Here is an 18,597-nt window from a genome sequence, read left to right as displayed (position 1 = left end):
CGACCAAGCCACCCAGGCGCCCCTATGTTTATTTATTTTTGAGAGAAAGAGACAGAGTGCGAGAGAGAGAGAGGGGCAGGGAGAGAGAGGGAGTCACAGAATCTGAAGAAGGCTCCCAGGATATGAGCTGTCAGTACAGAGCCCGACCTGGAGCTCAAACCCACAAACCTTGAGATCATGACCTGAGCCAAAGTCAGATCCTAAACTGACTGAGCCATCCAGGTGCCCCGTATAACACTTTTCTAAGTCTCAATTTACTCATCTGAAAAATGAGGATGATAGTAGTATCTACCTCATATATTTGAGTAATAAATGAGATTATCAGTATAAAGTTCTTAACACTGTGTCTGGCACCTCAATTTATGTTTACTTCTTCTTCTTCTTCTTTTTTTGTAAATGGTATTCTCAGAGTCTGAACATGAATGCTTTATCTTGCTGTATTTTTATAGGTATATGAGGCACTAATGCCAGTGATGAAGATGTGAAGCACCTGAGGTCTCGTTAAGTTGTATATTTATTAAGAAATATAGTTCATTTGAAAAGTTTCCGTTTCAAATGAAAACCAAGAGATTACACAACATTAGTAGCCTAGATCTTAACTGAGAAAAGGAGATTTATTGCAGTGAAATCCTTAATGTGTACATTTCTTGAGACAATAGAGTTTGAAAATATCCCCTCTCCCCCTTAATCAAATAGAACTCTAAACGTATATAACATGGATGCTTCTTTTACAGCAAACTAGGGTATGTTCAATTTTTTTTTTTTTACCAATTTTTTATTGCCACAGAAATGTGAATTGCATGAGTTGGTCCTTTTAAAGTGCACAGATATGTTCATTCTAAGAAATTGCTCTTCTCTTTAAAATAAAATTTCCCCCACTGCCGGGTGGCTCTTGCACAGAATTAGCTCTCTCTCTGGTGGTTGCCCTGACCCTTGGGCTGTCTCAGGGACATTCCTTTAGTAGGTGTATTGTGATGTTCTTCACAGCCAGCATGGTCTCTGTACAGGTCGGTTTGATGAGCATCTCTGGGAGTAAAAATCCAAAATGTCCAGTGTCACGAAGTTCAAAAGCAAATGTGTAGGGTATTCCATTTTTGTAGGCCCAATCCATTGAGCTACCAGAGCTCACATCTAAAAAAAAAAAAAAAAAAAAAAAAAAAGAGCCTCACTAAAGAGTCTGCATAACTTTCAAAGTTTATATATAGTACTTGCTTACTAAGCTATCCTAAATCCTCACAATTAAATACTGTTTCAACAAGAATGATTTAACAGTGGTTCCTTGGCAGTGGGCTCATGGAACTAAAAATCCTACCTGCCATCATCTTTGAGGATCTAGTGTAAGTAGTAATGCTTTTCTAGTGTGATGATCTCAAGATTTCTCAGCCTCAATTCCAATAACATTTATCTCCACCCACACTTCAGCCCCCACCTCTCCCCCTCTACAAACTAATCCCTGGCTCAGTTTCTTTGCTTTCACTCCTTGAAAGGAAGCTGGAGAAAGTCTTTGCTGTAAAATCACTCTAGTCACTGACAGCCTGTTCCTGGCTCCCTGGAGCCAGCTGCTCCAGGCTCCTTTTTCTAGACCTTCACTTAATGAACTTTTCTCACGCTCTTATGGTCCTGCCCTTCACTTTACCATTGTCCCCAGGTCCACACAAGGTAATCAGCCCACCACCTCCTCTACTGACACCACAGCCCTCTGGCTTTCTTCCTTCCAGCTCAGAGGAGGAGAGGATGCTTGTTTTTTTACAGGTGTCATCTTTTGATTCTATTCATCATGGTCTTCTCTGGTCTCTGGTCTTCTCTGGGACCTCGTTTCATTAATTAAACCACCCTCTCTTGCATCTGCATTGACCACAATATTCAAGCACTGATTTCCTATAGCACTTCCTTCTTATGCTATATACCATCCTCCTTGTCTTGGTCCTTTTGCTTTAGAATGCAAAGAGACTCTATATATGTTGCCTCTGTATCCTCAGCCACTTTCAATCTGGTTCTTGCCTCTACTTGTCCATGAAACCTTAGTTCTTGAAGGTCACCAATGACAGCAGGCCTAATCTCCTTTCTTGTTGTTGTTGGTGGTGGTGGTTTTTCTTCCCCCCTCTCAGATGCCACTTTCAACCTCTCAACAACATTTAGCATAGCTGATAATCCACTGGCAACTCTCTCCTCTCTCTGGCTCCTGTGACCTCACATGCTTGTGAGCTTGTCGGCACAGAGGTGAAAGTGCAGGCATTGAAGGCAGACTAAGGGCTCAGGCTGTATGTATCCCACCACCTACTGTGACTTGTCTGAACCATAATCTCCTCTTTAGAAAAAGAGATTATAATACCTGCTGCATGGTGGTGTTGTGGAAATTAAATGAAATAATGTGCTAAGGGACATAAGCCCCTATTATTTTGCATCTTGACACCCCAAAGTGCCTAGTATGTCGTTTTTTAGCATAACAGGCTCTTAATAATTGTTTAATAAATTTTTAAGAGAAGAATCTTTATACACTTTTTTCTTGAAATCAATATGATCCAGACTGACCTGACACTATTACTATTAAAAAATTTTTCAGAGCATGTTCATCTGCTCAAATAATACCACTTTTTATGCTGCTTCTGTCAGGACAAATTAGAGATAGATTATTAAGTTAAGACAATTAAATGACTTTGCTGTTTCTCAGGCTCCTCTTGCTTTGGTTAAGGACAAAAGGTAGGCGGTGGCTTCATTGTCCCTCTGGATTAGAGTACACTGGAACTGCAAATAGTGGTCATAAAAGCCAAAGTCAGAGTCAATATGTGCCAAGAGTTACGTCATGGTGATGTGACAGCCTCATTTCTATGGTAACAGATTGTTCTTGGTAAATATAATACCATGACTGTAACTTCATACCAAGCTTAAAAGGTGAAGTGTAAGATTTTTAAAAATTCATATTAAAAACTAATGTATATTATGTGGGTGATAATTAGGAATATGACTTTTAAAAAAATGCTATCTTTCCTCCTTCAGCATGGCCGTACTGAAAAACAGTTCTAAAGAGGTCAGCATGAGACCAATGATCATAGACTTTGCAAAAAATTCTAATACTTAAGACATTCTCATTATTAGGAGAAACTTACATGAGAAGCAATGTTAATTGACAAACCAAGCTTTTCTTCTGAAGGCTCAAGAAAGTGAGTTGTTAGGAATATAATAATGGGTAGGTTAAAGAAATCAAGGAGAAATTTCGTACTTCACTGAAAGCGAGATTGGGTGCCACTCTCTATACATACACATACAACCTGTGTGTGTGTGTGTGTGTGTGCGCGCGCGCGCATATGTAGACATTAATATGTATATGATTTCATGCTAAATTTTCCAAGTTATATAATTAATGAATTTTAGAGTTTAAAAGACCATGAGAAATGACCTTGTCCAATCCCTCACTTAAAAGTGGTGGAAATTGGGGCGCCTGGGTGGTGCAGTCGGTTAAGCGTCCGACTTCAGCCAGGTCACGATCTCGCGGTCCGGGAGTTCGAGCCCCGCGTCGGGCTCTGGGCTGATGGCTCAGAGCCTGGAGCCTGTTTCCGATTCTGTGTCTCCCTCTCTCTCTGCCCCTCCCCCGTTCATGCTCTGTCTCTCTCTGTCCCAAAAATAAATAAACGTTGAAAAAAAAAATTAAAAAAAAAAAAAAGTGGTGGAAACTGAGGCCCAGGATTAGTATCTTGGCCAAGAATGTATCACAGTTAGCAGGAGAATTAGGACTAGAATCCATGTCTTCTGATTCTTCAAGTTCTTTCCATATACCCAGTTGTTCTTTATTTCATATAAAGTAAGAAATATTTTAATTACCTTTTAAGGGGAAATTCAGCTTTAGGTGTTATGTAAAAAACAGAATTTCCTAACAAGAATGGTGGAGGAAAGGAATAAAAGGGAAGCTCTTTTAGGGCTGAGATATTACTTCATTACCTTCTCAAGGCCCATTTCCACCCTTATAGTAGTTACAATTGCTTAAGGAGCCCACTTGGGCACTTTCTACTGTCATAAGATCTCAATTCAGCTTTGTAGTCATTACTACATGCTTAGAATATTCTCTGCTTAGAATTTATTTAAATTGGTACAATGATTTCTGTCATGCAGTGTAAAACTAATCAGATATAAACTCCCTCCATCTTCCTTGGTTAATTTGGTTGTCAAAAATTTCTCTTTAAAGGGGAACACACTTTCTGTTTTTTTTAAAGGGAAGTCATTATACAGGATCTTGGTTCAAGAGATGATTCTAAAACAAAATACACAGGAAACTTACACAATGTGCTGGAGGCAGGTCCATATCTATATTGTACCCCATATACCGACCGAAGTGCATTCACAGCTTTATAAGCTGCAGATTCCTGTGAGGGAAAATGGAAAACTTCTATCACTTTCCATCACTGCATTGAAACCTTTGGAAACACTGGCATGTTGTCTGAGCATTATCAGTCATCAATTTGGAGAGCAAGGTTGGGCACATTAGGTAATAGCTATGTTTAATAATAATATTATTCTTTGACACGTGCTGCAGTTTACAGTGTGTTTTGGAACACATTATTTGCTTTGACTGATGCTCACAGCAGACCAGTGATCAGTAATATTTCCACTTGATAGACAAGAAAAGAAAGGCTCAGCAAGGCTGGGATTACATGGCAAGGAGCAGTTAAGTACCCATATCTTCTGATGCTGATTTAGTGTTCTGTCCTCTTCACTTTTATTCAGAGGCACTTGTTTTTATAAATTACAAAATACTTGATAGGGAAGAACGTCAGTCTTCCTCAAGGCTACATATGCAGTGTTTAGCAATGTGCCTGTGTATAACAGATGCTTAATCAATATTTCTTGCATGAATGTTGAATAAGCATAGCTCTGCAAGAGTATCAAGATAATCTTATTGATCCTTAAGTACATACTTCAGTGGCTATGTACAAGGTATTTAAAGCACATTTGCATCAATTAAGAAACCCTTTAGTTCAGGAAGAGTGACTTCTCTTATGCTATTCATTTATCCCCAGGGGAATGGGAATACAATTTCAGAATGCTCCATGACTTCTAAGGTTACATACGCCTCTGACGGAGCTCAGGTACTGCTAAGATGTAGAAATTCTGAGGTGGAACTGTTCCAATCAATGCCAAAAATCGGAAGAATAATCAACACAACAAAACTACTAAAAGGTGAATATTCTAACATGAACTGAAAGGATACGGACTACACTTCAAAACATTTTCAAATGGTATAGCAGCATTAGTTTCAATAAGGAGTCAGAGAAGTATTGTATGACCAGCAAGAGGAAAAGAAGTATGTTGAAACCAGTATACAACTCTCCGTTTCAATTTGCCTATGAATAATTTAATACATCAGTTGAAGTACTCTGGGCAACATGGTGCCGTGTGTTGGCCTTGGCTGCAGCTTGCTGTCCTCATTCACCTCAGGGATGAACAAAGCAGCCTCTGCAGCAAATGCCACTTGTGGATATTAAGGGGCCAGTCTCCAGAACCTGGCAGACAATTTATTATTGATCTCACTGATGATGAATTTCTCCTCTCAGGAGCCAACAGAGAAGGAATGTAAACACCCTAATACCAAAAACCTTTATGGAGAATGTTCTAAGATTTTAACATCTTCTCCAATGGTTTTAGCAATATTCCATGGCAAGGGCAGATATTTCTACATTTAGAAGATTATTGCATTCTGCTGGTGGGGAGAGTTTTGTTCCTCATTATTCCGGAGGACTAAATTCCCACCCCGAAATCTACTAAGAAAAAAAAAAAACACAACCTCTTGGCCTCTTTGCAAAAAAACCATAGGCATAGCTTTAGCCTTTTGAGCTCCCTGCACTTCTGCCACTCAGGTGCAGGTGCATGTTGGTGAGAGGTTTAGATAGGATCATTCCACAAAAAATGAAAACTTCATAACATTTTCCAAGAATTATTTTCCAGGGTTGTGTAGCTAGACACCTATTTGAAAGAGTTTAAGCAATTCCTCCTTTCTTTATTGTTTCCTCTTTGCACTTGTCCCAGGCCTCACTTACTAAAAAAATTTTTTTTAATGTTTTCATTTATTTTTGAGAGAAAGAGACAGAATGTGAGCAGGGGAGGGGCAGAGAGAGACACACACACATGAGTCTGAAGCAGGCTCCAGGCTCTGAGCTGTTAGCACAGAGCCCAACATGGGGCTCGAGCTCATGAACCGCGAGATCATGACCTGAGCCGAAGTTGGAGGCTTAACTGACAGAGTCACCCAGGCACCTCCAGGTCTCACTTATTGAACCTCAGCTAAATAAGGCTTATTTTTTATTCCTTTTTTTCCTCTTCTTTTCTTTCTGAGAGAGAATGTGTGAGTGAGTGGGGGAAGGGCAGAGAGAGGGGGAGAGAGAGAATCTCAAGCAAGCTCCATGCTGAGCGGGGCTTGAATTTATGACTCTGAGATTATGACCTGAGCTGAAATCAAAAGTCAGATGCTTAACCAACTGAGCCACTCAGGTGTTCCCAATTATTTCCATATTTAAAGCAGCTTAATGAATGACCTAAAAATGTTAGCAGAAACACAGACTCTACCATATTGATGGAAATGTTTTTGAACAATTTATTAGAATTTAATGGTTTCTGGTTAACATTCAGAGACTACCTAGTTTCTGAGAATTTTAATCTTGGCTGTAATGACTTAGCTTATATGTAACCTGGTAACAGAATTTCTCAACAGTGGCACTATTGACAGTCTGGACTAAATAACTCTGTGCTGTGGAGGCTGTCCTATACATTTAGCAGTATCCTTGGCTTCTATCCTCTAGATGCCAATAGCATCCTCCAGCCTTGTTGTGACAATCAAAATGTCTTCAACCTTGTTCAATGTCCCGTGGGAGGCAAATTCATTCTTGGTTGTGAATCACTGATCTACTCTTTATACCACAACCTCCAACCTAAGACAAAATTAAAATAGGCTTAACTTCTGATAGCAAGCTAAATTCAAAATATGGAGAACATTCTCATGTAATAGATTTAATATATTGCATACTCCACATTATCTGTTGTGAGAACATAAATAGACATTGTGCCCAATTCAGAAAGGGGTGAATATTTGCCTAGAGAAGCTTTGTGTGATACAGGGTGGTTAAGCTGTCAAGTTAACAACAACAACGACGACAATGACGACAACAACAAGTCTGTTGACACAGAGTAGCTGAAGAATAGCTGAAGAATAGAACTACCACCTTTACAAAATTTCTCAAGAAAGAGAATTTGCTCAGAATTCTTGCTTGGAATGCCAAGAACAAAATTCCTCTTTTGGACAGAATACAAGCCTTCCCTCAGGCCTTCTTCCTCATGTTCCCCATTCCTTCCAGGTCCTGGACATCTAGATCTGGGATTCCTGCAACTCCAACCAACTGGTGAAGGATTTAGAGTTCAAGGTATAGGAAGAAAGGGGTGCTTATCTTTTATCAAAGCTTTTAATTCAAGTTTAACATCCATATAGAATAATATAACAATTTTAAGTTTATAGCTCAATGAATGATCACAAATTGCACACACTCATATAACCAGTATCCAGGTCAAAGAATAGAACATCAACAGCAACCCCAAAGCCCTCTCCCCTTTACCTCTTCCTTCTTCCTCATTCCTCACACTATATATTAGTTTGACCTAGTTTTGAATTCTATAGACCTTTAGATGCTATTGGCTCTGAACGAGACTCACTTTACAAAGAATTTTGCCCTACAGTGGATAGCTTGTTGGGTTTCTGAGATGAGGAGAGAAAGGAACTCTGCTTAATCACTGACAAGTAATCTAATGCCTGAAGGGCTGTTCATTCTGAGTGCTAACTTGTCAAATAGATGCCCAGAGACTTAGTACCATTAAGCAAAGAGCGCTTATAAATTAAAACTTGCTTTTAATTAATGAGAGTCAGACCATAATTTATGAACAATTATTTACTCAATAAAATTAATTATAGCCCTGAACATGTGACTGAAGCTGTAATACTAATCAAATCCATCCTGACACTTTCCATATAACCTGTGGTAAGAATGTAAATCGGTTTGAAATGATTGCATTTGAGAAGCAGCACAGCATGGCAGTCAAAAGCGACAATGTTGGAGCTAGATTTGGGGCTGAATCCTGGCTATGGCTCTTAGTAGGTGTATGTTGTTAGTCTAATTGCTTAATTTCCATAGGTTTCAGTTTCCTCATCTGTAAAATGGGGATAATAATAGTTACCTACCTCATATAATTATGAAAAATGAGTCAATACGTAAAGAATGCTTATTAGCATAAACACAATATGTGTTTGCTATATGTCATTACTGCTTAGAACCATGTTAGTGTTAGAAAAGAAGAAAGCTTGACACACACATATACATGGTCAAAACCTTACCACACAGCTGAAATTGGGGATTGTTGCATATTTGTAAGAATAGGGATATAGCAACATCTGAGCATATGCATGAAAGGAGAGGTAAGCCCTAATGTGCTTCCTGTGTTTTCGGAGGAAGGTGGCTACAGCTTTCACTTCCGGCTCAGATTCTGGGAAAGGTCCACAGTAGGTATCATCGCAAGGGTGCATAGAAGCTCCTTCATCTGTAAGACAGAAAAGAAAATGGGATGAGGGAGTGGAGAGACAAGAAGCAAGAGACACAAATGAGCATCGTTAAACTGCTTTTTTTTTCTTTCATTTCTATCAACATATGGTACTATTAAGCAATTCATCTAATTTCTCATTTATAGGAATCAGTTTTGAAAAATCCAGGGTGGTTCAAGCTTCAATGGCCTGAATAGGAAATAAGTACTGATTTTTTAACTGAGCCTGCATAAACTACTCTGAAGGGATGACTTTGTCAGTGAGAGACCTAATTCTTTATGATCCTCCAGAGCAGGTAAGGCTCCTGTTGTTATACCCCACGGCACCCTGCACGTTCCCTCTGTAACACTCGACATACTTGTAGTTAGTCTGCAGTATTTACCTGTTTAGCATTCAACCAATATTTATACTGTTCTAGGTGCCTGGTATTCAATACACAACAATATAGAAAAAAAAAAAAAAAACCCTGCTCTAATAGAAACTACATTCAGTCTGAATTCTTTATTAAACTCTAGGGCTCTGTGAAAGCAGGAACTGTGTGTCTTCAGCTTGCTGGGCACCTGCAACTAGAACAGTAGTATGGCAAATGTTCAACAAATATTTGTTGATAAGTGAATGTCAGATCAAAAGAAAAGGCTAGCCATCTGCACAGGTGTCTGGTAAGATACACACATTGATTAATCAAGAACATGAAGGCAAGACAGAAATAATTCCACAAAACATGCCAAAACAATTTCTATTATATTTTTAGGTAAGCAATATCCAAACTGGTTTTGTAAAATGCAAGAGGCTTCTCCAGCTATCTTGGGGGTAAGAATTTAGTTAAGAAATCCTCAACAGGGGCGCCTGGGTGGCTCAGTCGGTTAAGCACCTGACTTTGGCTCAAGTCATGATCTCGTTTGTGGGTTTGGGCTCTGCATCAGGCTCTGTGCTGACAGCTCAGAACCTGGAGCCTGCTTCAGATTCTGGGTCTCCCTCTCTCTGCCCCTCCCTCACTCACGCTCTGCCTCTCTCTCAAAAATAAGTGTAAAAAAAACGAAAAAAATTTAAAAAATCCTTGAAACTTAAATTTAATAATTTTTGAATTAACAAATATATATCCCGTAGGTCTATGATGGGGAGGAAGGAAAATAACATTCACTGTAACAATCACAAAGTAGTAAAGTCCCAAGACATTTTTACATTTAGAAAGAATTACCTTTTCTACAGTTATTTGCCACTGGCCATGATTAGCCCTCCCAAAAGCCCTAGAAAACTGTTTTTTTTTTTCCATAAACAAATGGGAAATGTCTGGTGATTCTGTGAGATAGTCTAATTCTACTCAATATGAAAAGGTAACCAAGCCAAATCAGGATAAATCTTGAGATGATTAAATCTAGTTTGTGTTACAGGTGAGTTAAGATGGGGAATTTATAGCAATTGTGGTTTTCCTCCTTTGAGTCTAATTCTGGACATGCCTTAGAAGCAAGTGGGATATGGATGGAACTCAGAATATAATATGAACACTATAGCTGATGCTCTGAAAGGTACAGGACAAATAAAGGGACATTTGAAGAACACTGATGTAAAGCACTGGAAAGGAGAGATCACAGACTGGACAACTAATTCCAGAGGGAGCAAAACTAATGATCTAGAGAAAAAGGATTTACAGTAATCCTAATAAATATTCTCAAGGGCATATAGAAGGGCATTGGATACATTAATCAGGGACAAGAAGTTAAAAGTACCACTCAGATAGAATAGAAATAGAGAACTTAATTCATGGGTTGAAAGAATACAGTTGATGAGTGAATTAATGAGATGGAATATGTTTTGAAACATTCCCAGAAGGCATCAAACAAATGAAAGAAAAATTAAAGGAGTATGAAAAATAGAATAACTGTCAACATCTGATTAATAGAGACCCAAATAGAGAAAGAAATAAAAGCTAAATATTTGAAGAACTGCTAATTGAAAATTTCCCACAATCGAGGAAAGGTTGAATGGGATTATTGTATACAAAACAAGAGAGATAAAGAGGAAATGTGTCAACACTTTGACACACTAGGTTGAAATTTAAGAAAAGAAAACAATTCCAGAGAGAAAGAAACAAGTCATCTATAAGAAAAAGGGATTAGATTCACATTTGACTTTTTAATAGCAACACTAGAGTAGTATTTCCAAAGTATATTTATAAACACATATATACTTATTGTTCTTATTTTTATTTAGATATTTAAAATTAATTGTTTAAATTGAAGTATAGTTATACATATACTATTATATTAGTTTCAGGTATACAACATAGTGAATGGACAATTATATACATTATGAAAAGCTCGCCACAATAAGTGTAGTTACCATGGTCATCATACAGTGTTATTACAATATTACTGACTCTATTCCCTATACTGTATGTTCCATCCTATGAAACTTATTTGTTTCATAACTGGAAGTTTGTATCTCTTAATCCCCTTCACCTAGTTTGCCCATCCTCCACCCACTCCTTTCTAGCAAGGGCCAGTTCTCTGTATTTATGAGTCTCTTCTGTTTGTTTTGCTTTTTAGATTCTCCATGTAAGTGAAATCATGTTATTTGTCTTTCCCTGTCTGAATTATTTCATTTAGCTAATACCATCTAGGTTCATCCATGTTATTGCAAATGGCAAGATTTCATTTTTTTACTGGATGAGTGCTGGCTCAATGTGTATATATACCACATCTTCTTTATCCATTCATGTATGGATGAACACTTGGGTCTTTTCCATATCTTGGCTATTGTAAATAATGCTGCAATAAACATAGGGGTGCATATATCTTTTTGAAATAGCATTTCCATTTTCTTTGGATAAATATCCAGAAGTGGAATTGCTGGATCATATGGTATTTCTACTTTTAACTTTTTGGGGAATCTCCATACTCTTTTTCCATGGTGGTTATTGTCTTGAATAATGTTCTAGGTGCATTTGAAAAGAATGTGCATTCTGCTCTTTTTGGATGGAATGTTCTGCATGTATCTGTTAAGTCCACCTGGTCTAACATGTCATTCAAAGTAATTATTTCCTTATTTTCTGGGGTGTTAAACTCTCCTATTATTATGCTATTACTGTCAAATTTTCCCTTTATGTCTGTTACTTTACATAAAATCAGATTGCTTCTATGTTGGCTGCATAGATATTTATATTATAAGTGTCATATTATCTTATTGGATTATCATTATGTAACGCCCTTCTTTGTCTCTTGTTACAGTCTTTGTATCAAGGTCTGTTTTGCCTGATTTAAGTATTGCTACGGAGACTTTTTTTTGCTTCCATTTGCATGGTCTTTTTCCATCCCTTATTCCAGTTTACATGTATCTTGAGGTCTGAAGTGAATCTCTTATAGATGGCATATAGATAGGTCTTTTTTGTTTTTTTATCCATTCAGTTACCTTATGTCCTTTGATCGGATCATTTAGAGCATTTGCACCATTTACACTTAAAGTAATTATTGATAGACATATGATTATCATTTTGTTAATTGCTTTCTGGTTATTTTCATATTCTCTATTTCTTTCTCTTTTTCTCTTCTACTCTTGTGATTAATCACTTTCTTTAGTCTTATGCTCAGATTTTTCTCTCCTTTTTGTGTATCTATTGCAGGTTTTTGGTTTGTGGTCACCATGAGGTTCATATATAAAACATCCTAAGTATATAGCAGTCTGTATTAAGTTGATGGTTTTGAGTTTGAACACATTTTCAAAGCACTACATTTTTACTCCTCCCCTCCGCTATGTTTTACGTATGTGACATATTTTACATCTTTCATTTTTTGAATCCTTTAATTTTTTTAAAGGTATAATTAATTTTACTACTTTTGTCTTTTAACCTTCATAATAGCTTTATGTGACTGATTTACCAACTTTACTGTATATTTGCTTTTACTAGTAAAGTTTTTTCTTTTAACAATTTTTTTTATATCAGTTATGGTCTTTGCTGCTTAAAGTCTTTCCACATTTCTTAGAAGGTCAATTTAATATTGATGAACTCTTTTAATTTCTGTCTGGGAAACTGTCTCTCCCTCAGTTCTGAATGATAACCTTGTTGGATAGAGTATTCTTGGTTGTAGGTATTTTTCCTTTCAGCGCTTTGAATATAGCCTGCCATTCCCTTCTGGCCTGCAAAGTTTCTGCTGAAAAATCAGCTGATAGTTTTACAGGGTTTTCCTTGTATATAAGTAGTTGCTTTTTTATTTCCATCTCAAGATTCTAATTTTTTTATTTTTAAAAATTTACATCCAAATTAGTTAGCATATAGTGCAACAATGATTTCAGGAGTAGATTCCTTAGTGTCCCTTACCCATTTAGCCTATCCCCCTCCCACAACCCCTCCAGTAACCCTCAGTTTGTTCTCCATATTTATGAGTCTCTTCTGTTTTGTCCCCCTCCCTGTTTTTATATTATTTTTGTTTCACTTCCCTTATGTTCATCTGTTTTGTCTCTTAAAGTCCTCATATGAGTGAAGTCCTATGAGTTTTGTTTTTCTCTAACTTCACTTAGCATAACACCCTCTAGTTCCATTCATGTAGTTGCAAATAGCAAGATTTCATTCTTTTTGATTGCCGAGTAATACTCCATTGTCTATATATATCACATCTTCTTTATCCATTCATCCATCGATGAACATTTGGGCTCTTTCCATCCTTTGGCTATTGTTGATAGTGCTGCTATAAACATGGGGGTGCATGTGCCCCTTTGAAACAGCACACCTGTATCCCATGGATAAATGCCTAGTAGTGCAATTGCTGGGTCGTAGGGTAGTTCTACTTTTAGTTTTTTGAGGAACCTCCATACTGTTTTCCCGAGTGGCTGCACCAGCTTGCATTCCCACCAACAATGCAAAAGAGATCCTCTTCTCTGCATCCTCACCAACATCTGTTGTTGCCTGAGTTGTTAATGTTAGCCATTCTGACAGGTGTGAGGTGGTATCTCATTGTGGCTTTGATTTGTATTTCCCTGATGATGAGTGATGTTGAGCATTTTTTCATGTGTCGGTTGGCCATCTGGATGTCTTCTTTGAAGAAGTGTCTATTCATGTCTTTTGCCCATTTCTTCACTGGATTATTTGTTTTTTGGGTGTTGAGTTTGATAAGTTCTTTATCGATTTTGGACACTAACCCTTTATCTGATATGTCATTTGCAAATATCTTCTCCCATTCTGTCGGTTGCCTTTTAGTTTTGCTTGTTTGTTTCCTTCGCTGTGCAGAAGCTTTTTATTTTGATGAGGTCCCAATAGTTCATTTTTCCTTTTGTTTCCCTTGCCTCCGGAGACATGTTGAGTAAGAAGTTGCTGCAGGCAAGATCAAAGAGGTTTTTACCTGCTTTCTCCTCGAGGATTTTGATGACTTCCTGTCTTACATTTAGGTCTTTCATCCACTTTGAGTTTATTTTTGTGTATGGGGTAAGAAAGTGGTCTAGATTCTCAAGATTCTAATTTTAATTTCTGACATTTTAGTTATTAGGGAGCTTGGGACCAACCTGCTTGGGTTCATCTTGTTTGGGGTTCTCTGTGTTTCCTAAAACCGGCTGTTTCCTTCCCCAGGTTAAGGAAATTTTCAGCTATTATTTCTTAAATGAGTTTTCTGTCCCTTTCTGTCTCTCTTATCCTTCTGGAATTCCTATAATGCAAATGTTACAATGCTTGATGTTGTCCTAGAGGTCCCTTAACCCATCCTCACTTTTAAAATTCTTACTTTTTGCTATTCAGCTTGAGTGCTTTCCATGACCCTGTCTTCCAGATTGCTGATGTGTTCTTTTGCATCCTCCTGTCTGCTGTCAATTTTCTCTAGATTTTTCATTTCAGTTACTGTATTCTTCAACCCTGATTGGTTATTTTTTTTTCTCTTTTCTATCTTTTCGCTGAAGTGCTGAGTTCATCGACTCTGAAGTCTGGTGAGCATCTTTATGAACATTACTTTGATCTCTTCATCAAGTAATTTTCTTATCTCCATTTCATTTAGCTTATTCTCTGAAGTTTTTGTTCTTTCAATGGGAGCATGTTCCTGTCTCGTTTTGACTTTTGTGTTTATGTCTATGAATTAGGCAAAACAGCTACCTCTCCCAGCCTTGAAGGTGTGGCTTTGTGTAGGAACATTCCCGTGTCACCTGTGTGTGCCTGGCACTTAGGGAAAGGGTTAGCATTGGGCAAGGAGAGATAAAGGGACCCTGGGGGAGGCAGGCTGCGGCTGTAAGTGGGAAGCTGAAGAAGGGGCAGGGTTTGGGGGGAAAAAAAGGATAAAGGTATACTAAACCCACCTGGGCTAGATGCCATGAGTGGAGTCTCACAAACTTTGATAAGTTCCTAATAAAAAGTCAGGGACAAAAATCCTTGTCGGCAACCCACTTGGGACCTTAGTTTTGAGAGCTTTATACTTTCTCTTGATAAACTCTATCACTTTGCTTACTCTCTGTTGTCTGTGAGATTCATTCTTTGATTCTGTGAGACAAGGACCAGTGTCTCTCCCACCCTCCTGTAACAGCAGGACAGCTTGAGCAGGCTTGGTTTGGGATGTCCTGGGTGCTCCACACTTGGGTGCCCAGGCAGGATGGCGGCAGCTGGTGGGGCATGGGCCAGGGGTGTCCCAAGGTTTTTCACATTGGGTTGCCCCATTGGGCTGGTGGGGCCCTGGGTGCTCTGGGACAGGGCTGTCCCAGTGGGATGGCTCCAGCAGGGGTGGGTGCAGGCCAGAGTACTCTGGGTGGGGTGGATGGAGCTGGAATGGGTGTGAATATGGGAGCTGCCTCTGGGGGGATGGTTGAAGGTGGTGTAGACTAGGACTTGCTGTGGTGGCAGGCTTCCTAGAGCACCACGATCTTGCTCCCATCTGTACTATCAAGGTGGAAAGGAAATGTCAGCAATGGTGTTAGGCAGCACCTCTGACATCAGAAAGGATTTCAGTAGCTCCCCTATTGTTTGGCTGATGTTCTAGGGTTAGGAGATGAGTTTCCTTCCCTTATGTCTAGTTGCCTTCCAGACTGTTTTTCTGCTGTGCTCCAGTTGGGTGAATCTGCAGGTGGGCCCCTCAGCTATATCCCTCTCTGCTGAAGTTCACAGCACTGGGGCTGGAGTTCCTATCATTACTATGTCTCTAGCTCTCCTTTGTTGTGCAGAAGCTGTTTAGTCACCCCTCAGTTTTTCTTCAGGTGAATTACTCTATAGGTAGGCAAGAATTCAGTGTCCAACAGAGGAGGTGAGTTCAGGGTCTCCCTATGCTGCTGAGACCCCTCCCTCCTTATTAAAAAAAAAAAAAAAAACTTGCAGAGTGCCTGGGTGGCTCAGTCAGTTAAGTGTCCACCTCTCGGTTTCAGCTCAGATAATGATCCCAGGGTTGTGGGATCGACCCCTGCGTCAGGCTCTGTGCTGACAGAGCAGAGCCTCCTTGGGATTCTCTCTCCCTCTCTCTCTCTGCCCCTCCCCTGCTCACTCTATCTCAAAATAAATAAATAAACTTAAAAAAAAAAAACTTGCTGAACAGCTTAGGTGCTTTTTCTAGCCTGTCTTCCAGATGGTTGATTCGTTCTTTTGCATCTAATCTGCTTTGATTCCGTCTTATGTACTTTTCATTTTAGTTATTGTAATCCTCAGCTCTGATTGGTTCTTTTATATATTTTGTCTTTCTTTGTTGAAGTTCATCCACTCTTCTCTCATGTCGTACCTTTATAACCATTACTTTGATCTCTTTATCAGGTAGATTAGTTCTTTTCTGAGATTTTGTCATTCTTTTTTAACATACTCCTCTGCTTCATTTTGTCTGACTTCCTAGGTTTTTTCTACATATTAGGTATGTTAGCTATGTCTCCTGGTTTTGAAAGTAGTGGCTTTATGTAGAAGGCATCCTATGAGTCCCCATGGGTCTACCCACCAGAACCAAAGCACTCCAGGGTATCTTCTGTGTGGGCTGTATGTGCTCTTCTGTTGTGACTGGGCTACAACCTCTGCCAGTGCACTGGTGGGCAGGGCTTGTCCCTGGTGGAACTGGCTGAGAGGCCCAACTGTAGCTGCTGTGGGTTTGCTGGTGGGTGGGGTTAGCTCCCTGCATATTGGGCTGAGAGACCTGGCCGTAACTGCTGCAGGCATGCTGGTGGAAAGGGCCGGCTCCCTACCACCCCAGGGCAGGAGTCACTTTGAAGGGGTGCTGGCCCTGGCTGGGGCTGTCTGCCTGGTATGGTAGGGGCAATAGTGGGTTTGGGGGGATGCTGGCCCCAACCAAGACTGCCTGTTGAGTGTGGTAGGGCAGAGGCTGCTTTAGAGGGATGCCTCCTGGGGCAGTTGGGTTGGGTGAAGCAGGTCTGCAGGAGAATGCTGTGGCAGGGTGAATGGTACTAGCAAAGTAGATGGAAAATGTCAGAATTGGCTTCTGCTGGTGTCTGGCCTTCTAGGCAGAAGCCGGAATGCTATTCTTGTGTAGGCAAGCTGGATGTGATCTAGCACAAGTCCATGACTCCTGAATCTCTATCTCAAGCTTCAAACTCAGGTATATAATAACCTTCTGGACATTTCTATCTACTTGTCTCAGAGGTTCTGAGAGCTCAAGATGTCCCTAGATGAAATCATTGTTCTTTTTCTTACCCACCAAATTGATCTTTTGCTATGTTTCTTAACCTGTGTTTCCCCTCATTCATCTAGTGGCCTATGTCAAAACTTATGTGGAACAATTCTAGAAGTTTTCTTCTCCCTTATCCCTCCCTCCAACTGGAGAACAAATTCTGTTGATTCTATCTGCTCATCTCTCTATGGACAATTCTGCCAACAAAGTTCAGGCTCTTGTCATTATTCCCCTACGTTATCAGAACAGTTCCTAGCCTTCAGTCTGGCCTACCTTGAATTCAGCCCTGTCAATATCATTGTAATGTAAATAAGTCTGATCTTATTTATTCTAAAAACATAAATCTGATTTGCTGCTTAAAAGTCTTCAATGGTGGTCTTCTGGATAAAGTTCTGAAATCTTACTACCACTTAAAGGCAGAGATAGTGTGATCAAAATGTTTGAATTTGGTAGTGGTAGGTATTATAGTTTATCTTGTATGTTTTTCCTGTCTTAAAACATTGGTGATTTTGTCCTATTGCTGTACGGATAAGTTTGTGATTGATATTTTATCACTGATTATATAATTTCATGTGCTTTTCATGGCTTTATAATAGTTTGCAGGTTACATAGTTCTCTCCTTCCTTGGAATTCAGGGAGTCATGCTCCTTTCCTCTAACCAAATGCTTATGGGATAAACTCCCTCATGATTTGATTTTGGTGAAAATGCTTAAAATTTCACCTTCTATTAGTTTGCTCTAAAACTTCTGCCTTATAGGGGCACATGTACCCCAATGTTTATAGCAGCGCTTTGAATAGCCTAATTATGGAAAGAGCCCAAATGTCCATCAACTGATGAATGGATAAAGAAGATGTGGTTTACATATTCAATGGAATACTACTTGGCAATGAGAAAGAATGAAATCTGGCAATTTGCAGCAACGTGGATGGAACTGAGGGTATTATGCTAAGTGAAATAAGTCAGTCAGAGAAAGACAGATACCATATGTTTTCACTCATATGTGGATCTTGAGAAACTTAACAGAAGATCATGGGGGAGGCGAAGGGGGAAAAAAAGTTACAGAGAGGGAGGGAGGCAAACCATAAGAGACTTTTAAATACTGAGAACAAACTGAGGGTTGATGGGGGGTTAGGGCGAGGGGAAAGTGGGTGATGGGCAATGAGGAGAGCACTTGTTGGGATGAGCACTGGGTGTTGTATGGAAACCAATTTGACAATAAATTATATTTAAAAAAGTAAAACTTCTGCCTTCATTCCTACTAAAATATTGGTCATTTTCCTGAGGTTCCATATTCCCTTGCCTTTAAGAGCGTACATGCTGTTCCCTTCTTTTGAAGCATCTTTTTTTTTTTTTCCACAGTCTGATCTTATTTGTCCTTCAGTGCTTCAGAATTCAGTTACCACTTCCTCTTGGCATCTTCTCCAATGCCCCTATGCTGGGTTAGGTGCTCCTAACACCCTTCT

At 39.2% G+C, this 18,597-nt stretch overlaps 1 protein-coding gene across 1 annotated transcript in view; it reads right to left on the bottom strand.

Annotated features, from left to right (window-relative positions):
• Positions 1-753: 753 nt before the first annotated feature.
• Positions 754-18,597, bottom strand: part of CPA6 (carboxypeptidase A6) — a 314,477-nt gene continuing 296,633 nt past the window's right edge. Inside the window, exons 9-11 of the mRNA XM_030304409.1 lie at positions 8,369-8,571; positions 4,274-4,358; positions 754-1,131 (exon numbers count right to left, since the gene is read on the bottom strand). Coding sequence (XP_030160269.1) covers positions 944-1,131; positions 4,274-4,358; positions 8,369-8,571 — 476 coding nt within the window. The 3' untranslated portion in view covers positions 754-943. The remainder of the gene's footprint in view (positions 1,132-4,273; positions 4,359-8,368; positions 8,572-18,597) is intronic.

Source organism: Lynx canadensis, chromosome F2 (assembly GCF_007474595.2).
Source record: "Lynx canadensis isolate LIC74 chromosome F2, mLynCan4.pri.v2, whole genome shotgun sequence".
In the NCBI taxonomy this organism is placed as follows: Eukaryota; Metazoa; Chordata; class Mammalia; order Carnivora; family Felidae; genus Lynx; species Lynx canadensis.
This window is presented reverse-complemented; position numbering and strand designations above follow the sequence as displayed.